Below are 25,491 nucleotides of genomic sequence, written 5' to 3' on the forward strand. Positions count from 1 at the left end.
AGGGGTCATCTACTGGTCAGGCCCAGCCTCCAAGTCAAGTTTGAAAGACATGGGTGCAGGTATTGTTGAATTACCACTCGGACAACCTTTTATCATTCAATGTGACTGTGACCTTGACCTTTGGCCCGATGACCCCAAAATCAAAGGGGTCATCTACTGGTCAGGCCCAACCCTCATATCAAGTTTGATGATCATAGGTCCAATAATTGTCAAGTTTGCCTTCAAGGTCACTGTGACCTTGACCTTTGACCCCTAAAACCAAAAGGGGTCATCTACTGGTCAGGCCCAGCCTCCATGACCAATTGTCTAGGCACTTGTTGAGTTATAACTCAAACAAACTTTAAACAATACTTTTACCAAGTGACGTGTGCAAAGCAATATACCCATCTTCTTTGAAGGGGGGGGGGGGGGAGGGGGGGCATCAAAAACGCTTACATATTGAGGTATGCTTATTGATTGTATGTGATTCGAACTAGTGACCTAGTTTTATTTTTTATTCAATATGACCCAGTACTTCGATTTCATTGTGACAAACATTCTGACTGGTATATTGAATTGTTTCCATTTGACCTAGTTTTTGGCCCAATCTCAAAATTTCCTGGGAGTCAATTGAGAAATACATTCTGACCAAATTTTGGCGACATTGGATAAATAATGGCTGTAAAAGTGCTCAAAATTCTTAAGTGAGCTAAATTATTAGTCTGGTTTTGCAAGAAATACATGTAGAATTGTTTTTTAATTCCAAACTCATGAAATGTATCATATATTTTTATTTGTCTATCGAATTTTTCATTAATGGTAATAGAAAGTACAACTCAAAGTCGATGCGATAGATGACAAATATTTAATGACAACCATAGTCTGAGGTAAATATAATACTAAACTAAACAATTAACGAATACACAACACTCAAAAACCAACTATTAATCTAAAAAGATTTATACATTAGATATTGATTACAATTTCACTAATGTTCTAACTTTCATCTAGTTAACATTATAACACCATGACATGTATGGCATAGATTTTTCTTTGTACATATACATGTACATGTACTTTATTAATAACCTTTAAATTATACTATGATCATTTTTCCAATCAAAATGTAAGAAAACACTTTTGATATCAAGCACTATTCAAATCTGAAAGAAAATCAAAATGGGAAAAAAAAACACTTCAACTTTTCACCTTTTGCTTCAGTGTAGTACAATGGCATTTGTTTAGCTTGCACATTATGCATTGAATAAGAATGCTGTTACTAATATAAATGGTACATTTATAGCGTATTTATACAATATAAAAGTCATGAAGCACCAACAAGTACTTTCAACTGTTTCCACCTGATGTTGGTTGCCCACTGTTATCCCAGTGACTTTTTCTAACATTCTTAGTGTTTATTTCCAGATGAATGTGAAGTCGAAACTTGCCTGGTGTTAAACCGAAGTGTCTATATCAGTGTCACTGATGATATTAATTAGCCTGTTGTCAATCCATTATGACTAATAGTTCGTATTTCTACCATATGTCAGTGACAACATTACTTGTAACCTATTATGACTCTTTCTAATAGTTCCCATTTCTACCAAATGTCTGTGACTACGTTACTTGCTCCGGTGTCAAACCCACTATGACTCTTGCTCTTCTTCATGATCACATGCGGCCGTCTATCTCCCACGCTATCCAAGTCAGTCTCCAGGTACCCCCTGTCCCTGATCCCCGGACACACACTTTTGACCCCAGGACCCTCCACACATTTGCGTTTGCTCTCTGACTCTGACCGACCCTCCGTGCTCAAGCAGCGGCCTTTCCCTCCTGGGAGCACTGCCTCTTTCCTTGTATTCCTACTGCGTGATGCTACACCAATGCCCGGAGCTACTGCCAGTTTCTTGGTCTCTGTGCTAAATTTAATCTCAGCAACAGTCTGAACTGTATGTCTCCTTTCAGTCTCCTTTCTGTTATTCACTTTCAAAGAGTCAACTTTTGTTTTCACACCAGATAAAGCTTCCTTAATTTGCACACTTTCATTTTTATCCTTGGTCTCTTTATCTTTATTTGTGTCAAAGTCTTTCCTATTCACAGCATCTTCATTAGTATGAACTGGTTTCAATAAATAGTTACTGAAGTCAATGCCATGTTTTAATGCGCTTAGTTTTCCTGGAGTTAGAGGTATGACCCCAGTCCTGTATGCCTCCTTATCAAGTGGCCCATTGTCTGGTTTGTTACACTCATTATCTGCTTCGTCTTCTTCCTTCACCGGTGACAGTGATTTTTCTGAATGCAAGCTTTGGAGCGATCCAGATTTTTCATCGGGCCCATAGGAGAGACTTGAAGTTGTTGAGGTTGACATGGCCTCATGTGATAACAAGCTTTCAGATGAGCCTGATTTTTCAGTAGACAGGCTTTTTAGAGAAAGAGAGTTGTGACTAAGTGGCGTGACGTTACACAGAGAGTCAAATGAAGGTGTGGCCAGAATAACAGGAGTCCCAGGGGCTTCCATGTCCCTTAAACCGTCATCAAAACTCTTAGCTTTTTCTTTAAGGAGTCTTTGAGAGCCACCCGTTGAGCCACACAATGAGTGTGTGCTGCTCATGTCTGACGGTTTAAATGAACTATAAACATATTTCTGAGTATCATTGCCAGTCCCTTGGTCTGAGTCGAGATCAATATCAAACACCTTGATGTTATCACCTATTGAGATGTCCGGCTGGGAGTGACAGCGCTGTCTCAGGGGCAAAAACCCTGACCCAGACTCCTCACTCGGTCCCTGCTGCCCATCTCGCTGTAGTTTCGTTTTGCGACCAAAACTGAGATAGGTTTCGTATATTTTCTCTGTTGAAGCAGCCATTATTGTCCTCTTTTTCACTCTAGAGAGATTTGCAAACTTTGGTGGACTCACTTTCTTATACAATGAATCTTTTTTCTTCCCTCCCTCATCTTTTGATTCAACATGAAGTTTCCCTTCCTGTCTACACTCTTCTATAGTAGCATACTCCGGATCTGGTTTTTTACTCTGAGCACCAACTTCACCTTTATTGTTTATATGATCCATAATCTCATTGAGTAGTTCACTGTGATCTTTAGTTTTTTCACTAGAAGAATCACTTTTCAATCTTTTAACTGGTTTGGCATACATATTCTCCAACTCTTCCTTACTGAGTCTTTTCTCAATCACAGGCTTAGAGTAAAGACTCAAATCAGGCTCATCATTTTGGGAGGAAAGAGAAGTCAACACAACTTTCGTATTATGAGGAATAGTTCGGCAATTGGCATTGACACTGACACAATCCAGAGGATCTTGATAGTCTGAGGTTGAACTGATTCTGGTCTTTGTGTCTGGCAGTGTGTCGTATGGATCAGAGTAGTTGGCGGAGAGCTGTGTACCTGATGAGGCTTTCTTGAGACTCTCCACTCGTGGAGGTGGAGGAGGGGGCATGTGAGGAGAGTCACTGCTGGTGACACAGTTACCTCCCTTGATTTCTGTGTCAGTGGGCGGGGCAGGCCAGTTGCCCCTCTGGTTCTGGGAGGCCGCAGGGTCACAGTCAACCTCCACAGTGGCTGACCAGTGCTGGGCAGAGAGCTTAAACGGTGTGGCTCCTCGTGGCCTGCAGGTAGGGAAAATATCAAATATACTAAAATTGCCAATTCATAGCTGTAAAAGTTAGTAATTAATTCAATACATAGAACATTGTGGTAGTTAATACTAATTTATTTGAGCTTGATCATGAAGACAGCTGTAAGCTTATATGAAATGACCCTAAGTCCCTTGGCTGGGAAAAAAACAGTACTGGTGTCCCTTTTTTGAAAGGCTATAAAGGAGGTAGCCTTTGTGGGGCTGAAACCCACAACATCCTTGATGAGAAGTGGACACCTATACTGCCAGACCATTCTTTCAAGATTCAGTTGATGTTGAAAATTGCTTATATAAACACTTTGATTTTACAAATCTTAATTGATAGGAGGCCAGTTCATGTAAGTCTATATACCAGACAGCAGTCAAACATATATTTACATTTTTGATTTTTCCTTAATGGCTGTGGTGTGGGTAGTTGATTTAACATCTATCTTTGGTGGCACAAGGTAGTGTTCCTGAAATGGAAAGGCAATGATAAGCAAAGGACAGTACATATCGTACACTTATTGACTGATGATGACATGTAGATCTTGTTTCATTGACCATACATAGATGACAGTGCTAGTAAACAGTGATTCATATTGTTGCATATCCAGGTTTTTCTGTTAGAGGATCCATTTTGTCCTGAATATGTGTATCCTGAGGCTGCACTGTTTGGATCTATTAGAGTAATGCTCAGGACCAATATTTGTGAAATGTGGGAGACCTGAGGAATGCAGTCTAGCAGTTGTTGAAAATGAATCCCTGGTAGATATACATGTATGGTGTATGATGGAGTGAATGATGATGCATGAAGTGTTCAACCAATGGAGAGATTACTAGCCACATGATAAACATGGTCATACAAACACACAGGGACTTGGATTCAATAGTTCAACATAGTAGGTAATGACCGAGAAAAGTCCAAAGCCAATTAAGCATACTTCACTTGAAAACAAATTAAAATAAATAAGGATGAATACTTTGCAATCAGCACATTTTATTAAATAATGCAGATGTAAATATTCACAAAAAAAATGTATTTACTATATATACAACATTATATATGTATTACTAGTTTATTATACTTTCTTGTAGTGTTTCCGTCAGTGAGAGTACAGCTGGGAAAATTTTCAATGATGTAATTCAAAATAACTTTTTAAAGGAACATCATTGTTTCAGAGTGAGTGCAATTACTTTCACCATATGATCATTGTTTAAAAATATTTAACTTGTGGCTATGCCACTCATGAAATATAAAATTTGGTGCTCACTCAGTGAAAAGACTGCTTTCTTTAATAGAAACTAACAATTATACTCTGTTTATTGTAACACATGGTTTGAATAACTGTTGCAATCCTTTTATCCACCCACCTCACTGCCAATGTTTTCCTTGTTCCTGATTTCTACCTGAGGTGATCCAAGAGGAGCGATGGAGATCTGAAATTCAAAATACAAGGTTATAAAAATATGTTCTTTGTTTATATAGAGGGTTGTCTAAACAACAAGGCAGTCTTTTAGTGATTTCCCACTTTTAAAAGTACATATTTCCCCTCATTTTTTCAGTCCTTTACATGATGAAAAAACATGACCAAAAACTAACTTTGTGAGCTTTTTTTCAGTAACATGCTGTCACCAGCTACATGTAGAATCCATTAGTATGATTGTGTGCTTTATTGTATATTACACATCAATATAATTAGAATTGATTTTATTACAGAATAGGTAATTTACGTTTATTTAAAATTTCCTTTAATCAACAAATTCCTGATTGGAAGGGCCCTATTCCCATGCCCAAATAACAAAATTTGAAAGACAGCCCTGATACAAATTGTTATAACTTTGTTTAAGAAAATGAAACTGACAAGCAAGATGTTTTAAGTAAGCAAGCATTTAGTGTATTAACAATGCTCTGTTTAAATAAAATAGAAACTTAGCAGTCCCTTTCCAGTAACATAAATACATCATCTAGTGTAAAGCACACTAACACAAAATTAGACATGAAATGTTAAGTGAAAAAAAAAAATCAATTTAAACAAATTGAAATACATATTGTTTTAAATGTATTTACCAATGCAACATCTTTTCCTGAGCCGAAGATGTTTAACTTTTTAGACTTAAACATCTTGGGTGGAGTTTTTCCGAATGTAACAAATGGTGATGTCTGTGGGGCTTTCTCTGAAATGTCCTCGCTGAATGTCTTCAAGGGGCTTTCCCTTGTCACATGACTGTCAAACAGGAAGTTGGACTTCTTGGGGGTCAGGGGGGCGGGGCTGTCCGGCAGCGTGGAACACCGGTAGTACTTCTGTGCAGGGACAATATTTGCTATTAATTTCAAACATGTACTTGACAAAATATTAGGGTATAACATAAAACTGATGTTTATTTTTTTCTTCACTAGGGTTATTCACGTACATGTAAGCAAGGCAGGCATATTTTAGCAAATATTTAACACTTCACGTACATGTAAGCAAGGCAGGCATATTTTAGCATGTCAAACAAAATAAATCACTGCATAACCAAAACAAATCTAACAATGATAATGAAATGCTAGATATAAATACAGACAGTGTGATTACCCCTGCAAGCTTTCTCTTGTTCCAATGCCTGACAAACTGCTTGAAGAAAGCCTTCAGTTTTGGTGAGGACAGTTCTGCTGCATTCTTGCTTTTCTGTGAAAGAGAGAACATTTTCAATATTTAACAAAAATACTTTTAATAACATGCATTTCTTGTAAAATATGGCTGATAAAAAAGCCAAAGTGATTAGTCTTCTTTAATTTCAAATTTAAGATAAACTTGTGTCAGATAAATGACATATACTTACTTTAAATGCATAATCATGAATAGAAAATTCAAATAATGGTGAATAACTTAATGGCAATAAAAAACAGAAGCAGGGTATGATTTAATATTTTCATTTATCATCCAATATCCAGATCATTAAAAAATGTAACCTAAGGGAGATAACTTCCCAATAATAATGCTTCAGTTCAGTGCTATTAAACTATCTATGTTCTGAGTTTCCTGAGTTTCATTCAATAGCTTTCCAGTAGTTTGCACAAAGTGACCAAGATTAATAGTTCCTGTGTTGCCCACAGATTACCATTGCCATCAGTCAATGTTCAAAGTTTTTGAGTAATTATCTGGACAATTTTTGCTTTAAAAAAAATGAACAAGGTAAACTTTGTAAAAAAGTGCCCAAAATTTACAATTCTTGCAAAGTTGAACACCTTCACATTGCAATCAGGGTCTAGCAATGTTCTATTTTATTTCTTACAGCAGTTTTCAAGACATTTTCCTGACATAATTTGATGATAATAAAAATAAGAGCACCGCCTGCAGGTGCTGAACGCTCGTCTGATTTGATCCTTTTACGGTTTATTTATTTTATTTATTACATTTGATAGTGAACAGGTATTCCAAAGTTTCAAAGTGATAGCTTTGATTTTTTCCATGTAAATGACCTTAACACTTTACTTAACCAACGCCTCCGACGCCATCACCTCTGACGACAATCAGGTGATGACAGTAGCTCATCATTTTTTTAAACAAGAGGCACATCAGTGCCTGTGCTCCACTGGCCAAAAGGTTCAAGCAAAGACCACCTAACGAACATTTTCGTCAAGTTTCATAGAAATACAATCATCAATTTTTGAGGAGAAGTTATTTAAAAAATTTTTTTACTTTAATAGCTCTGGCTGCCATGTTGTGCAGTTGACCGAAATGATTTGGGCAATTTGAGTAAAGGAGCACCAAACAAACATTTTTGTCAAGTTTTATCGAAAAAAGGTCATCGGTTTCGACGACAAGTCGTATAAAGTTTATTTTATTTTTTAGCTCTGGCAGCCATGGTGTGCAGTGGACTGGAACCATTTAACAAATTTTGGTTAATGACCATCCAAGGAACATTTCTTTTAAGTTTCATCAAAATCTGATCATCGGTTTCTGAGAAGATGTTCTTTAAAGGTTTTTCTATTTTTTTGCCCTGGCAGCCATGTTGTGCAGCGGACCGAAACCATTTGAGCAATTTTGGTTAAGGACCACCCAAGGAACAATTCTGTCAAGTTTCATCAAAATCTGCCTATCCGTTTCAGAGATGTCGTTTAAAGATTTTGCTATTTTTAGCTGTGGTGGCCATATTGTGCAATGGACCAGAACCATTTGAGCAATTTTAATAAAGGACCACCCAAGGAACATCACTGTCAAGTTTCATCAAAATCTGCCGAACCGTTTCAGAGGAGATGTCGTTTAAAGATTTTGCTATTTTTAGCTCTGGCGGCCATATTGTGCAATGGACCGGAACCATTTGAGCAATTTTGGTAAAGGACCATCCAAGGAACATTTCTGTTAAGTTTCATCAAAATCTGATCATCGGTTTCTGAGAAGATGTTCTTTAAAGGTTTTTCTATTTTTTTTGCCCTGGCAGCCATGTTGTGCAGCGGACCGGAACCATTTGAGCAATTTTGGTTAAGAACCACCCAAGGAACAATTCTGTCAAGTTTCATCAAAATCTGCCTATCCGTTTCAGAGGAGATGTCGTTTAAAGATTTTGCTATTTTTAGCTGTGGCGGCCATATTGTGCAATGGACCAGAACCATTTGAGCAATTTTAATAAAGGACCACCCAAGGAACATTACTGTCAAGTTTCATCAAAATCTGCCGAACCGTTTCAGAGGAGATGTCGTTTAAAGATTTTGCTATTTTTAGCTCTGGCGGCCATATTGTGCAATGGACCGGAACCATTTGAGCAATTTTGGTAAAGGACCATCCAAGGAACATTTCTGTTAAGTTTCATCAAAATCTGATCATCGGTTTCTGAGAAGATGTTCTTTAAAGGTTTTTCTATTTTTTTGCCCTGGCAGCCATGTTGTGCAGCGGACCGAAACCATTTGAGCAATTTTGGTTAAGGACCACCCAAGGAACAATTCTGTCAAGTTTCATCAAAATCTGCCTATCCGTTTCAGAGATGTCGTTTAAAGATTTTGCTATTTTTAGCTGTGGCGGCCATATTGTGCAATGGACCAGAACCATTTGAGCAATTTTAATAAAGGACCACCCAAGGAACATTACTGTCAAGTTTCACCAAAATCTGCCGAACCGTTTCAGAGGAGATGTCGTTTAAAGATTTTGCTATTTTTAGCTCTGGCGGCCATATTGTGCAATGGACCGGAACCATTTGAGCAATTTTGGTAAAGGACCATCCAAGGAACATTTCTGTTAAGTTTCATCAAAATCTGATCATCGGTTTCTGAGAAGATGTTCTTTAAAGGTTTTTCTATTTTTTTGCCCTGGCAGCCATGTTGTGCAGCGGACCGGAACCATTTGAGCAATTTTGGTTAAGAACCACCCAAGGAACAATTCTGTCAAGTTTCATCAAAATCTGCCTATCCGTTTCAGAGGAGATGTCGTTTAAAGATTTTGCTATTTTTAGCTGTGGCGGCCATATTGTGCAATGGACCAGAACCATTTGAGCAATTTTAATAAAGGACCACCCAAGGAACATTACTGTCAAGTTTCATCAAAATCTGCCGAACCGTTTCAGAGGAGATGTCGTTTAAAGATTTTGCTATTTTTAGCTCTGGCGGCCATATTGTGCAATGGACCGGAACCATTTGAGCAATTTTGGTAAAGGACCATCCAAGGAACATTTCTGTTAAGTTTCATCAAAATCTGATCATCGGTTTCTGAGAAGATGTTCTTTAAAGGTTTTTCTATTTTTTTGCCCTGGCAGCCATGTTGTGCAGCGGACCGGAACCATTTGAGCAATTTTGGTTAAGGGCCACCCAAGGAACAATTCTGTCAAGTTTCATCAAAATCTGTCTATCTGTTTCAGAGGAGATGTCGTTTAAAGATTTTGCTATTTTTAGCTGTGGCGGCCATATTGTGCAATGGACCAGAACCATTTGAGCAATTTTAATAAAGGACCACCCAAGGAACATTACTGTCAAGTTTCATCAAAATCTGCCGAACCGTTTCAGAGGAGATGTCGTTTAAAGATTTTGCTATTTTTAGCTCTGGCGGCCATATTGTGCAATGGACTGGAACCATTTGAGCAATTTTGGTAAAGGACCACCAAAGGAACATTCCTGTGAAGTTTTGTCAAAATCCGCTTATCAGTTTCAGAGGAGATGTCGTTTAAAGTAAAAGTTTACGCACGCACGCACGCACGCACGCACTCACGACGGACAATCTGTGACGACATAAGCTCCATGGCCTTCGGCCAGTGGAGCTAAAAAATCAGACAAGCTTATCACAAGAGTTCAGTGAATAGTCAATGCTTGTCTTTTATTTTGTTTTTCCAAATCAAACAACAGATATCACTCCACAATTAGTTTAGCTTAACTTTTAGTTTATCGGCATCTGCATATTGTCTGCAGCAACATGTGTACTAAGTTTAATTTAAAAATCTGTAATGGTTGAGTTATGGCCAAAGTTCAAGTTGTTGCACAACAACAAGAACAACAACATCAACAACAACATCAACAATGACATCATGACAATACCTCCACCTTTTTATTGAAACAGCTAAAATCTTTTAAAGATACAGTATGCTTTCCTTCATCCGTAAGAAAAAATAGATAACCAAAAGTTAAAATACTAAATCATTATAACACTGTCTGAATGCTTTACAATGGAGGGAATATGATATGAATACAGCATTAATCATAGAAAATATTCCATGTTAACCTAATATAACAGGGATGTGATTGACCTGGCAGCTGGGGGGCTGAAACCATTTCGGTCATGGATTCTTGGGGCACTTTTACGGTCAAAAGCACACTGCTGTAGAAGAAAAACTGGCTTTTTAGAAGCCCTTTTGAGGGTTCTTCTGATTTTAAATTTGAAGCAAACTGGGATATCAACTCTTACAACCAAAAGCACACTAGTATCTTTTTTAATCAGCTGGGGGGGGGGGGGCCTGGGGCCATTAGACCCGCGGAATTCCGCGAACAAATCACATCACTGTATAAAGATCACACAACATGAAAGAATCATACCTCTTCATACAGCCACATCTTGAACTCAGTCTGTTTTCCCAGGAAATCCTCCATAGTAATTATATCTGAAATAACAAATTTGGATCCTAATACTAAAATCACTATACTTGAATAGAGAAATATATAAAATATGTTAAACATGCATAGATCGAAGTATTCTTAGTGGTAACTTTTCAATAATAAAAATTGTACATTAACCTACATTACAGTCGAAAACAATCATTTCCGAAGTTTAAACAATCATTTGTCTAGCAATAATCGAAGGAGAACTTATACAGATGGAGACAGAATTTGAATCAATTAGACAATGCTTAATTTTTCAAATGGACCAAATCCATTTGAAAATAGTAATACTGATATTTAAGTCTGTTCTAAAGTTATCAGTCATTGAACATAGATCAATCTTTATTCTTCACCGAAATGATAAGCTACATGTTCTCATATTATTCTGCTTTGCAGTTACCAGAATTTGGATGCTGAACATGATGAATCTTTGATTCAGCTCCTACAAGACTCCCCACAGAAAATATATGTTTTTATTGCATCAGCCATTTATTAAAAATGTAACACTCCTGCCTTTGTAGGTTTAATTTAAATATTTTTTATAATATGAGAGAGGCCTATGAAAAATGCTTGAAAGTCAAGACATATTATAAGTACTGCCATTTGATGACCAGAGCTACCCTGAACCACCTGGTGTTTCTTTACACAGTCATCAATAAGGGTTTGAAAAAATGAAACCTGATTTCTCACTTTTGTCAATTTTCTTCCTATGGTCCTTTTCTTTCTTCTTCTCCCGCTTGACGAGATTCATAGCAAACACTCTCTGCTTTTTACTCGCTATGTTCAAGTCTTCCTCTGTAATGATTTGATAAATTAAAGGGAACAAAATAATCATAAAAGATAAAACAAGAGCTGTCACAGTATGTGACGAATGCCCCCGAATGTGACATTGACCTATGAACAAGGTCAGTACATGAAAAGTTAAAGATCAAACAAAAACATATGGCAAGTTATTTTAAATTGCCTCTAAACATAAAAAATACCACCCATACTTGACAACCTACATTCTGATGTCCTTATATTCAGCATTCCATTGTGAATAAACACTAACTGTATCTTTCACCTTAGAGGTAGGGACATGGGTCTTGTACGTGACACGTCGTCTTGGTATGTCGAACACATGTGGCAAGTTATTTTAAAATCTGTCCATACAAGAAAAAGTTACAGCCCGGACATAACAACCAATACTCTGTATCCTTATATGCAGCACTCTATTGTGAATAAACACCTAAGTGTGACCTTGACCTTAAAGGTAGGGACACGGTTCTTGCACGCGACACGTCGTCTTGGTATGTCAAACACATGTGGCAAGTTATTTTAAAATCTGTCCATACAAGGGAAAGTTACAGCCCGGACACGACAACCTATACTCTATGTCCTTATATGCAGCATTCCATTGTGAATAAACACTAAGTGTGACCTTGACCTAAGAGGTAGGGACACGGCTCTTGCACGCGACACGTCGTCTTGTAATGCCAAACACATGTGGCAAGTTATTTTAAAATCTGACCATACAAGGGAAAGTTACAGCCCGGACACGACAATCTATACTCTATGTCATTATATGCAGCATTCCATTGTGAATAAACACCTAAGTGTGACCTTGACCTAAGAGGTAGGGACACGGTTCTTGCATGCGACACGTGGTCTTGGTATGCCGAACACATGTGGCAAGTTATTTTAAAATCTGTCCATACAAGAAAAAGTTACAGCCCGGACACGACAACCTATACTCTATGTCCTTATATGCAGCATTCCATTGTGAATAAACACTAAGTGTGACCTTGACCTAAGAGGTAGGGACACGGGTCTTGCACCCGACACGTCGTCTTGGTATGCCAAACACATGTGGCAAGTTATTTTAAAATCTGTCCATACAAGGGAAAGTTACAGCCCGGACACGACAATCTATACTCTATGTCATTATATGCAGCATTCCATTGTGAATAAACACCTAAGTGTGACCTTGACCTAAGAGGTAGGGACACGGTTCTTGCATGCGACACGTGGTCTTGGTATGCCGAACACATGTGGCAAGTTATTTTAAAATCTGTCCATACAAGAAAAAGTTACAGCCCAGACACGACAACCTATACTCTATGTCCTTATATGCAGCATTCCATTGTGAATAAATACTAAGTGTGACCTTGACCTAAGAGGTAGGGACACGGGTCTTGCGCGCCACACGTCGTTTTGGTATGCCGAACACATGTGGCAAGTTATTTTAAAATCTGTCCATACAAGGGAAAGTTACAGCCCGGACACGACAATCTATACTCTATGTCATTATATGCAGCATTCCATTGTGAATAAACACCTAAGTGTGACCTTGACCTTAGAGGTAGGGACACGGTTCTTGCATGCGACACGTCATCTTGGTATGCCACATATGTGGCAAGTTATTTTAAAATCTGTCCATACAAAGGAAATACAGGCATTCCATTGTGAATAAACACCTAAGTGTGACCTTGACCTTAGAGGTAGGGACACGGTTCTTGCACGCGACACGTCGTCTTGGTATGTCGAACACATGTGGCAAGTTATTTTAAAATCTGTCCATACAAGGGAAAGTTACAGCCCGCACACGACAACCTATACTCTATGTCATTATATGCAGCATTCCATTGTGAATAAATACTAAGTGTGACCTTGACCTAAGAGGTAGGGACACGGGTCTTGCATGCGACACGTCGTCTTGGTATGCCGAACACATGTGGCAATTTATTTTAAAATCTGTCCATACAAGGAAAAGTTACAGCCCGGACACGACAACCTATACTCTATGTCCTTATATGCAGCATTCCATTGTGAATAAACTCCTAAGTGTGACCTTGACCTAAGAGGTAGGGACACGGGTTTTGCATGCGACACGTCGTCTTGGTATGCCGAACACATGTGGCAAGTTATTTTAAAATCTGTCCATACAAGGGACGATTTTACGGTGGGATTTTAATATGCCCACCTTCGGGGTCTAAAAACAAGTATACTATTATTGTAATGTTTGTTCAGACATTTTACATTTACATAAACAGACTTATACTAGTTTGACCAATGTTAAAGACTATAGTATTTTTACATTAATAATCAGTTATCCACAGTGGTTTCCAAAAATTGTAAAGAATTGGTGATGTTTTCTAATCATGAAATGATATGAAATAAAATACAATTATTTAAAATGTCATCATAAACTTTTAAGCTTGGGGGGTAAATGTAATGTGTCCTATTTGTTTTTAGGATAATAGGTATATGTATAGTAATTGACGAGTTCTAAATGTTGTTATAGGAGTTGATAATACAATAAAATATGTCCATCATATATGTATGCATCCTCATGACAGAAGTGAATTAGTGAAAATGGATAAAATAAAGTTAAGAATACATTTATATGCAAGTTGTACATATATACTGGAAAGGGACTGCTGTTTAAAGGTCAATTGAAGTCCCATGGTAACCAATATGTTTGTAATATTGACAATAGTTAATTTGTTGCAACTTTCTAGCAAAACTTGTTTTGAAAGATGACCATGACTGTTGTCAATCTTGTGACCTTAACCTTTGATCTAAAAATAATAGGGGTCAACAGTTCATGACCAACATCCCCACCAAGTTTGAGGACCTTTGGTCAAAGAGTTCTCTTTGTATTGAAAAGGTTCCGTCAACCAACCAACAAATATTTTAAAGCATTAAACATGTACTCCAAAAAATGCCAGACATTGTTCCCAGTAGTGACAAATTGAAATTCCACCAGCATATTCTGACATGTTAAGTGTACACTACCAGATTTTGTTTTAAAGCAAGTACCAGAGCCAGAGGAGGATTCATCTGTTGCTGTATCATGACAATCGTCTGCATCTCCTATGTCCAGCAAGTTGTCAAGGGAACCAGAGAGTCCTGCATGCCTCTTATCCTGACCTATAGTTACTTCACCTGTCTGATTCACAGGGCGATTCCTGGACCTTCAAAACATATCCCAATCATAAATATGTTAAATATTCACATATATGATGCAATTGTTTTTCCTCATAAATGAATAAAAAGCTCAACAAAGTGTAATTTGCGCAGATAAGCTAGTTATGGCAAAAAGTACTGAGTTCAGTTAACGCTAACAGTCGGTTAGTTTCCAGCTTGCAGTGTATTAACTTTAAAATAAAATTGTGCTAGTTGTGGCAGTCCTTAAAATCAAGTTTAAAACTGTACTTTTGCATCATTTCCATCACTTTTATGACCTAAATTCACAGATTTCAACGGAAGCCAGGCCTGTATTGATAATCATCCTACCTGAGGCCATTATTATTGATGTTTGCGATGACTGCAGCATGCTTTAAATTTATTAATCTGATAAATACAGGGTCATCATGTCACTTTTGCACCATAAACGTACAACTGAAAACATATGGCAAGCATTGACGTAGTTAAAATTTGCAGGTAGGAGGAGCTTTATATCAATGTGAATGGATGTTTTCACCATGCTTGTGAAAAAAAGCAAAGACTGTGTGCATATAGATACTGCTTCACTAGCAGTGCGCCACACTAACGGTATCCCAAGACACCCAGTCTTACTACAGCCAATTTGCTAAGAAACCCGTCAGTCACCAAATAAAAACACTTTTCCACTTTTGTAATATAATATAATTTTTTTATATATTTTAATTTTTAACAAAACAATGCTATATCTATAATTATTAATATAAATAAACATATAAATAAACAATCTCTTCATGTCTATAGCAGACTTGCAGGGCCTGTTGTGATGTCATTGAATGTATTCCGGGTCGGCATTATCTGCAGTATTAATTAAATAAAATACATACAGAGATGCAAGACTCAGTTAAAAACGGCATGATATCTAATCTGATATTTAAGATAATTGTCAGTCCTTGATTTTATGATTAATGACCTTATTTAAATATAGTCAAAACAAAACAACAGACTGGTTCTGTTTGTCAAATTTTAGTATAAACAAGAATTATTTCAGACATGTTCGATATGTGAAATATGTCATTAATATTTCCCAACACGGCGATTCGTAAGCAAAGCTTAAAAGCCATTGCCCCAGCAGAATGAAAGCTTGACGAGGAAAGGAGTTAAGAATTATTTTAAACCAGTGAAACATATGATAAAAACATTCGAGTGTTTGTGTGTTTTTTCATGACACCCTGTATTTTGGGGTATTTTTTACGGGTCACCAATTATTTTCAATGTTTACAGAATACAAAATGGTCAGCTGGATTAAACGACTTATGAAAACTGTTATAATGTGAGAAAAATATATAATTAGTTGAAAAACGAAGAAATTACCTAAAAAGATCCATTCTCACGTTGCTTTGTTGTTAAAATTTAATCAAATTTTGCGCCATTCAATACCCGGAAGCAATTAAAACCCGGAAGTTATCGCTATATGTTTGTAAAAAATGCTCTCGGTTACAGTCAACCAATATAGCACCTAAATGAATTTGATGTGTGTATCTCTATTATTTAGATCTTTCTATTTATAAAATTTGGGAAACCTATGCAAACACACTGTAATTATTTCCAATTAGATCATTTTAAATGTTGCTGAAGATTAAGTAGAGAGGAGGTGACGGTCTTCGGTACACAAGACTACTGGGTGAATAACTCGAGAATTACCGCATAGACCCCTTGTTTTTTTTAAATTTACGTTTGAAAATTGATGTTTTATGCCAAAAAAAAACCCCATTTTTTTCTTTTCGCGCAAGCAACGCTTTAAGCCATAAAACAATAAATTTCGAACGTATATATTAAAACTATCAGGATGCATCTGAAGGATCTATATTAGGGCAATTGCTTCTTTTATCTTCTTTTAGTTTTTATCAATGATATTTTTATTTTATCCATAGAGGCACAACACAACTATGCAGACCATCTCCTTTCACTCTCATCCTTCACGTTGACGATCTGTGCAATGTGCTACAGGATGAGAGCAGGATTCTTGTTGACTGGTTCAAATTAAACTGTATGCAGGCCAGCCCTGACAAATTTCAGGCTATGGCTGTCGGCTGAAGAACACTACCAGCAGGTCTCCTGTTTTCAGTTCTGAAAGCACACATATCTCTTGTGATGGAAATGCCCAACTGTTGGGAGTGATACTCACATTTGTAATATGGCTTTACAGCATTTCAACGTTCTCAAGAGGACAGGTCATAACCTTAATAGATTTTCAATAGGTTTACTCTATTTCATACTTGTGTGCTGTCAAACTTCAACTCTTATTCACTAGCTTGACACTTTTGTACAGTGAAAAAATGGAGAAGACTCACGAGAGAGCTGTTGGAATTGTATTTGATGACAGATGAGCATTCATCCACTTCCACTGAATTACTTGTTAACGCCATCCATTTCCACTGATTTACTAGTTAACGCCATCCACTTCCACTGATTTACTTGTTAACGCCAGCCACTTCAACTGAATTACTTGTTAAATCAAATATGCCTATCTTACATGTTCGCAGACTGAGGTCTATGTATGGCTCTAGAAACAATTAAAATTGTAAACAATACTGCTCCACCGGTTTAATCTGACTTTGGTGTCAATAAAACGCACAATATTTAGATATTTCAATATAATACAGATTCCATAGGTAAGAACTACAGCGTACGTAAAACAATCCACTGTCAGACCACTTTAGGACCATCTCTAGCTTTAACCAATTTTGAAGTCTGATCTCGAACTGGAGTGGTAGGGCATGCAAGTGGATTGCCTGTAAGCATGGTTAGTTGGGTCAACACAGCACCATACTTGCACGTTTATGCTTGCACTGTATGTTTTTATCACGCGTGTGTGTCGTTTTGTTGCCTAGTGCATTGTGTATCCTCTTGTATAATCTTGAATGTGATTAATTGCTTGTACATAGGTAGTTGCTTATGCACCAGTCAATTGTTACCACGGCCCCTAGGTCCGGGTAAAAGTGGGGACTTTGACTTTCGGTCCAGCCAACCCCGTAAAATCCCTGCCAAAAGCCCCCGCACTCCAGGGGCATTCTAGGTTAGACTTATTCCCCGCTATTTTCGGCCCGAAAATGAAACCACCGCAGTCACTCGCCACTGCGTGGCCACATGGAAAGTAAAAAAATAAACCGACCCATTTCCACCTCTATCCCCGGTATACCCCCGGACCTGAGGGGCGTGGTTACAATTGACTAGTGCATTATTCTTGCATGATTAAGATGCTACTGCTTTATGTTTTCCATTCTTCTTGTTGCTTAATTATGTCTGGCTGAAACTTGCAGTCGATGAATCTTTTTCTGGTTTTCCTTTATATTGTTTCTGGGTCTTTGTCATAGGTAGATCTCCATATATGTTTCAAATGTATAGTAATCATTTTTGCTATATAACAATACATAATAGTTTATTAAAATGCTAACTAAATTTCTGCGATAGCTGCCTACCTAGTGCAATATTACTTAATAATATATATCATTATACCGAAAGGGTACTCAGCCGTTGCATTAATCTGAGCCATTTTGTAATAATTGTAATTACACTTTTTATAGTTCTTTCTTTTTTAATGTTTTATGATTCTTATAATCATCAACCCTTTCAATGAATTTAATGTATAATTTTATATAAATATGTTATTATTATTTGTAATCATCACTAATTTTACGTACCAGCTCTTATTAAATTGTTAAACTATATACGGTATGTAACAACATATTCGGATAAAAAGCTCACGCGAGCTTATGTTGTACTTGTTGTTACCTTGCCGACTCATAATAAATCGTATCTTATCTTAAAACTGTGATCTAATCTTTTGTTATCAGTATTAAATCTCTGGTTTCCATTATGTGTAAAAAGACAAAGAATAAACAAGTTCCAAAACGGTCAATGTGTGAGAGTGCAGCTTTAGCATGCGTTCCGCCAAGAAGGTCGATTTTGATCAACTTTGATATACCTTTAATACTGTTCATAGAGTTGGTAGAATGAAGAATTTATATAACTATACATTATTATTATATTCACCTAACAAACGCTTTGATAATAAAACATAAGTCGGTAATTATCTGTTTTGTCATTTAATAGAAATTGAAAGCACAGCACAAATAATGTTTTTTCTAAGGACGGTATGCGCCACTGGCCCCCACTATCGGGGATACTATGTTATATCACGGTACGCGCCTCTGGCCCCTAGTTCCGGGGATTCTATGTTATATCAGCTAAAGAACCAAGAATGTATGTGGGTGCCAAGTGCGAGTTCTCCTTTACGTCATTGTATCCATGGACGCCGGACAACACTAGGGTCGAGTCTACACCTATAGTTTTGGCAAAAGCCATGTCTGCTTTCAGATTATCCCCAACAAATACTGTCCGGCTGGGATCTATATCGGGATGAGTCTGTAACACACAGTCGAACATCGTCCTGTATGGTTTACCTATCACAAAAGGTGCGCGGTTTGCTGCCATGGCAATAGCATTCACCTTAACCCCGGTGAGAGGAAGGCGGCGAGGCCCGTCCTTCCTGCCCTCGCCTATAAACAAGCCTTGCTCCACTGTATTCGTAGCAAGAAAATGACATTCTGGGTTAGATATGTAACTGGCTGCTTTAAATATCTTATTAAAACTGAAGTGTTCATCGAACCCAACCAGAACAGCCTGAATGTCGTCGTGGAACGTGTGGTCAAGGAGGTGGTGCACGTTGCTGGAGGGTATGTCCGTATCCGCCCCAACCCCGCAGTTCGCTACACCTAGCTGATCAAGCTCCCACTTCATTGCCGTCCCGCCCACCAAGTATGTACGTCCGCCAATACCTAATACATCTTTTAGATAAAGGGCCGCGCAGTACCCGGGTCCATATATATGTGTAAGGGACGAATCAAACCCATACTGATTGAACTTCTTCTGTAATGATGCCCGTGAAACCATGCTGTTGTTAGTCACATATATAACCGTTTTCCCCAGTTGATGTAGTTTTTCAATCGCTTCAGGAATGCCGGGGATGGGAGTGACGTGATCATTTTTCCACACAACACCGTCGCAATCGAACAGAAAAGTGTCGTAGTTATCAAGGAAGCGCTCGATGGAGCTCCGACACGAGATACTCTCCGTCTGCATCCGGCCGCCAGAAAGCAGGCGCGCAGCCTCCACGAGAGGTCGCCGCAAGCGAGACGCGGGCCCTTTGGAAAACATCATGACCTGAGCAACAGAAGAAAAATACTAGAGGAATGTTGGTAAGGATCAGACAAAAAAAGAAGCTTTAATAAAATTTATGTTTTATGTCGTTTTTATGTGTTATATATTATAATTTATATTATATTTATATTATACTTTGCAAAGTATAACGTTAACATGTATAAAAGGTTTTATAATTTATAAAACCTTTTATACATGTTATAGAGGATATTTGTTTATTTCAGTGTAAGATCGTATTTTATTTCACGAGTGTCATAGAAAAACATATTTTCACGAGTGGCGAAGCCACGAGTGAAAATGTAGTTTTTTTATGATCACGAGTGAAATTAAATACGATCATACACTGAAATAAACAAATTTTCTGTTTCTTTTATGCTTATTTTCGGAGTTTTATTTGTTTTTTTTTATTATTTATTTCTGAATTACCCCCTTTTTTGAAAAGGGTGGGCTTTATGCCGCTACCCGTGGGGCGCCCCTCATGCATAATTATAGCTGTCAACTTTTCTACTTTCGGTTTGCTGAGAAATAGTTCTCTGCTATTCATTCTTATAGCTTAATATTCGCTCGTTTTTTATTGCAAAGCTTTATGAACAGTAAAAAATGAAGTATTATTAGTGCACAAATGTTCCAAAAAATAATGAAAACACTTTATTTTAACCAAATTACTACGCCGATATTTATGGAATGAATATTTGGAAGGTCAAATGTGTTAGCAAAACAAATGTGGATACTCATTGGATTTTAACCATTCTTCTTAGTTTAAGACTGCATATACGCGTGTTTTTATAGTAAGTTAATATTCAGTCATCTTACAGACCAGTCTGTTTCGCTTTAAAATGTTTGTTTTCCAGAAGAGTAAATGCCACACTAGTTTGTTGACACATTTTGAGATGTGGGTGGGGTAAAAAATATCGGATCTATCTGTAAATTGTTGTGTGAATTCTCCAGGAAGCTCATTTTACGTACTACAACGGTTAACAGTTCAAAATACATTTGAACGATGCTATAAAATTTTATTTATGTTCGAACAGTTGTTTTTGTCTGTAATTTGTTTGGAATGAAAGCAAATGTTCGACCATTCAGCTTCAAAGATCAGTAAAATGTTTGATAAACGGGATAACCGGTAATAAACGGTAAGTTGTTAGTTCCCAATTATATATTTATTTAAATTTATAAAATATTTCTTTATTTTTTTTAACATTTTTTGACATAATTTACTGAAGTCCAGTGTTCTGTTTTGACCAAGGCAAGTACATGTAATAACAAAGGATTTTAAAAGTAGTTCTGAAAATTGATATTTTCACTCCTTATTTTGCAGTGAAAATATCAAATTGATATTTTCACTGTTAAAACCCCATATTTCATCGTAAAGCATGAAAGAAAACGTTATATTTTGCAAGGTAAAATTTTATCATCAAACACAATAGTGTTAAATAAAAAAGAATAGTTTCAGGTGCCAGAATGCTTGACACTATCCATGCATCAACGTCATGTGGCTTTGTGGTAATTATTTATAATTCATGAACGATGTTTGCATTTTTGTAAATGACTCAAAAGAAAGTTCACTATTTTGCAATATCTTCCTTATTTGAACATTTGCCACTAAAAAGCCACAATACATTGTTAATTGGATAAAACAATTATGTATATAGTTACAGTAGTTTTGGGTATTCCGGATCAGTAACAACCTTTTCGCGTATTTTTAGTTCAAATCCATTGGTATGAATTAATTTTTTTTATATAACATGAAAGACAAACTATTCCTAAGTTGAACCAAACTTGTTTGTAACAAAATGTTACGGCTTTTATTGATATTTACACGCTTGAATAACCATACCAATTTGGTTACTTCCGGTTCACCTTGGGCAGTTTCGGATCAAAGTATGGGTGTTCTCAAAGTAGTTATAAAACTTTGTCAAAGGGTTACACTTCACTAAATTAGAAGTATATAATGTGTTTCACATTGAATTAAGAAGTTGGGGGCATACATTAGTACCAGTTAATCAATGTATTCCTATATATGCCATGTGGACATGCCATATTCAAATTTAACAAAGGGGGCATTTTAAAAGAGAACAATGATTTAACTAGATTGTATTTTAAACATACATGCTAGCATTAAATAACAAACTAACACAACTTTAGAACATGCGTTCATTAAGATTCCAGTTATAAGACAGGAATTAACAAATACTCACACTCATAACATCACAAACCAGGTATACATAACAAATACTTACACTTATAACATCACATACCAGGTATACACAACAATAAAAGTTTGACTAGACTTATAAAATCACATTTTTAAAACACTTGAAAATTTTACTCTGTATCATCAAGCATCAATTAACAAATACTCGCACTTATAACATCACATACCAGGTGTACAAAACAAATCAAAGTTTGACTAGACTTATATAAAAAATCACATTTAAAAACATGATTACACACTTGGAAGATTTTAACCTGTATCATTAAGCATCAATTAAACAACTGTTCTTTTCACTTAATAAATGACACGTTCATAGCTGAACCTTCTTGCATTGTTTCCAATGCTGAGCGCAACAGGGAGACAGACATTTCAGATGTTCTTGATGGACACAGGATGAAATAGGAGCATGGGATAACAGCACCCCCTCCTTTCTCGTTAAGTGCTGGCCAGGGAGGAAAGCTTGGACACGGTTCACCAGTTGTAATGGCGTAAATACTTCCCTCCTCGTCAAGAACTCTTCTGAAAAACCCTGCTAATGTTCTTGGTACATGACCAATGGGAAGGCCGGCAATGTCGGATAATTTCAATTGTCTACTTTGGTCTGTAACCATGTCATGAATATGTTCTGGCAGCCACAAAAGACATGCGTCTTTGTCTACAATGTTAGTGTATTCACAGTACACCCTAGTTTAGTAGGCAGATCCGTAATAGGTGGCTTGATCTTGTAGACATGGTATCCCTTAATAACACTTTTCTCTAACACAATAGTCTTCAACAAAGTAGCATCAGCTGTGCCTGAAGGATCAGGAACTGGCTCACTGGTTTTTACCTGAAACAGAAAGTATTTAATTGATCAAAATTAATTTAGGTATATTTACTAAATTCTATGTTTTTAGTAGGAAATTGAATTTGAATATCACAAAACAGGACAAGTGTATTTGTTTTTAAGATTCACTATATTTACAAATGTACATGTATATCAATTTCAAGGCAGTTACAGATGAACAAAATATTAATGTGCAAGATGTACTGGTAATTATTAGAAACATCAACTAAATCAACTTCTCCAGAAAGCCGCCTGTGTAAATAACCATAAAGTTCTGAAGATTTTCTTATAGACTTTACCTTTTTTCGATTGCGATAATGGCTCGCCTACATCTCAGGGCTTTCCTGGGGGATCCACTTTGGTATTTCTTTTTAATACATTTAGCTTTCTTCACAGCTGGGCTATGATGTTTTGGTTTTCCCATTTCTGAAAATAACAATTCAACTAAATTACATGTATTTCAAGACACAAGACTAAGTTAAAGTAAATAAGTTTTTTTTTTTTTAAAGCTTAAAATTTTCAATCCAAAGTTCCATTAAACAAAACTATCATAGATATATCCTGGATATGTCTAAATGATCATTCAAATGAACATTAAAATAAAAATAAACATAAATATTCAATTTCGTTTGAAAAATACAACACATAAAAGCTGTTTGACAGCTCAAAATACATTTGAGAAAATCCCCCATTGAGTATCAATTTGGGAGTCACGTGATCCGTGACTACCTGAACGATCAATATCATATCATAACATGTGGCAATTTACACAGGCGGCCGATATAATATTGGCTTATTTTGGGTCATAAAGGACATATTTGTGAACATTTTGATGTATAAATATGATGCAATTAAACAATACTTACTGGTAAGACTCCGATGTTTTCATTGAAACGCCATAATTTCCCCGTACTTTTTAAAGAGCGAGTGCGCATGTCCGATTGTCTGACACAAAAAAAATAGGTCACGAAAGTTGCAATTTGTAAACAAATAATTGTTTGAATTCTTGAAAAAAGGTTGACTCTTCCAATATCAACTAACTGTTAAGGACAATTTTTATTACAATTTTCATAATTGATTGTTTTCACCTGCTTTGATCCGGAACTAACCAAGATCCGGAATACCCCAAACAACTGTATATCAAAATCATTTTTTCAGCATCTCTGTCTAAATGGCATTCTCATTGTGAATATTCTTGAAGTTGAAGTATGCAAGCTAGCGATCTAAAATATTGACCACCTAATTTAAAACAAGAAATAATGAAGTCTTTTGAGTATAACCTTCAGCTTAGACATGTCTGAGCAGCTGGTGGGAGAATTAAAACAACATTGTTAAATTAAACTTATGCCAATTAAACCTTTGAATACATAACATGTACACATAATAAATATAAAACATGACTGCTAACGAACCGTAATGATTATTGAAGATACATTCCGTTCTCTGTTAAAACAATTCAACACGAGAGTAACTTTTTACCAATGTTAAGTTATGTAAACAAACACCACGTGGTCTGACACTGATTTATATAAATAGCTATTCACTCCTATTCATGGAGTCGGGTCAAAAAGGCCCAGTACCAGAAAGGCCCGGTCCAGAAAGGCCTGGTCCAAAAAGGCCTACTTTTAAATCAAAGGAAACACCTGTATTGTGTTTGAGGGTGTTGTACTTTGATAGGATTAGCGGAGTTTGTCTTTAATAAGGTGATAATTATAGTTTCACATTATCAGTTGCGGTGTGTCTTTGATATTTCAATTTAAAAAACCTGATGGACAATTGATGATGAATTTGAGAAGTGGTGGATCAATTTTCTTGTTTAAGTAAGCTAGTTACTCGTATACTTATATATATTATGTATGGATATATGGAATATTTTAGCAACCTCGGAAGAAATTCAATTTTTTTTTATATATATTATGGATGACGAATTCCATCTTTGCGGTGGAGGATTCGTCCGTACTCAGACAGACCATTCGCACCAACAACGATGTCGAAGGTTTGTAATACAAAAACAAAATACAATATTTAAATAATAAATTGTATTAAATCAAAAGCAAAATTTCAGTTAATATTGATTTTAATCAAAGTATATTTTCTAAATTTCCAGGGTGGCACAACCGTCTCAACCAGAAGGCCGGAGGGAGTGGACTGGGGTTATACAGGCTCGTGCCAGTACTTCGCCGGGAGGCCGAGCTTGTGCAGATGGCTGTAGAGTCGGATGCCTTGGAGAGAGGAGGCAACGTCCGTTGTCTGCTCAAGACAACACCATAAGCACGCTTGCAGACGAGTACTTGAATGGAGACATTAGGACTTCTGCTTACCTAGGAAGGATTGGAGACGTATATCGTCTGCGGATGTAATTTGCTGCCGCATCTACATCACTGTTATTATTCTATCTCTCAGTCAGCAGTCTTGTTATATTGTTAAACATATCAACCTTGTGAAAATTGTATAATTATGCCTGTAAATAAAAAAAAATGTTAACGTAACGCCGTTTTCTGTACCCACTGAAAATGGTGCAATTCCTGAAATAATTTAAAAGATTATTTAAGACATTATGCTATTTTTAATAAATATTCACTTCTATATATCTAAGATGAAACAGCTATCAAAGATAAGACATCAAACTG

The 25,491-nt window shown here is 36.7% G+C and overlaps 2 protein-coding genes across 4 annotated transcripts; both read right to left on the bottom strand.

Annotated features, from left to right (window-relative positions):
* Nucleotides 1-825: 825 nt before the first annotated feature.
* LOC128236755 (uncharacterized) lies at nucleotides 826-16,054 on the bottom strand. Of its 2 annotated transcripts, none has more exons than XM_052951852.1 (9): nucleotides 15,972-16,054; nucleotides 14,475-14,629; nucleotides 11,364-11,468; nucleotides 10,611-10,675; nucleotides 6,190-6,282; nucleotides 5,682-5,915; nucleotides 4,985-5,050; nucleotides 4,010-4,086; nucleotides 826-3,602 (listed from the first exon to the last, which is right to left on the bottom strand). In XM_052951852.1, the coding sequence occupies exons 1-9, from the start codon at nucleotides 15,983-15,985 to the stop codon at nucleotides 1,580-1,582; spliced, it is 2,832 nt and encodes a 943-aa protein (XP_052807812.1). In that variant the 5' UTR covers nucleotides 15,986-16,054; the 3' UTR covers nucleotides 826-1,579. The 2 variants fall into 2 exon arrangements, with proteins under 2 accessions (XP_052807812.1, XP_052807813.1); XM_052951853.1 differs by lacking the exon at nucleotides 15,972-16,054 and adding an exon at nucleotides 14,952-15,188.
* A 2,623-nt stretch (nucleotides 16,055-18,677) lies between these two features.
* On the bottom strand, nucleotides 18,678-24,371 carry LOC128236814 (glycerol-3-phosphate phosphatase-like). 2 transcript variants are annotated; one of them, XM_052951922.1, is made up of 2 exons: nucleotides 24,274-24,371; nucleotides 18,678-19,823 (listed from the first exon to the last, which is right to left on the bottom strand). In XM_052951922.1, exon 2 carries the CDS (start codon nucleotides 19,818-19,820, stop codon nucleotides 18,834-18,836), a length of 987 nt encoding a protein of 328 aa, XP_052807882.1. In that variant the 5' UTR covers nucleotides 19,821-19,823; nucleotides 24,274-24,371; the 3' UTR covers nucleotides 18,678-18,833. The 2 variants fall into 2 exon arrangements, with proteins under 2 accessions (XP_052807882.1, XP_052807883.1); XM_052951923.1 differs by lacking the exon at nucleotides 24,274-24,371 and adding an exon at nucleotides 21,477-21,628.
* Between the last annotated feature and the right edge of the window lie 1,120 nt (nucleotides 24,372-25,491).

The sequence above is a fragment of the Mya arenaria genome, chromosome 6, assembly GCF_026914265.1.
Source record: "Mya arenaria isolate MELC-2E11 chromosome 6, ASM2691426v1".
In the NCBI taxonomy this organism is placed as follows: Eukaryota; Metazoa; Mollusca; class Bivalvia; order Myida; family Myidae; genus Mya; species Mya arenaria.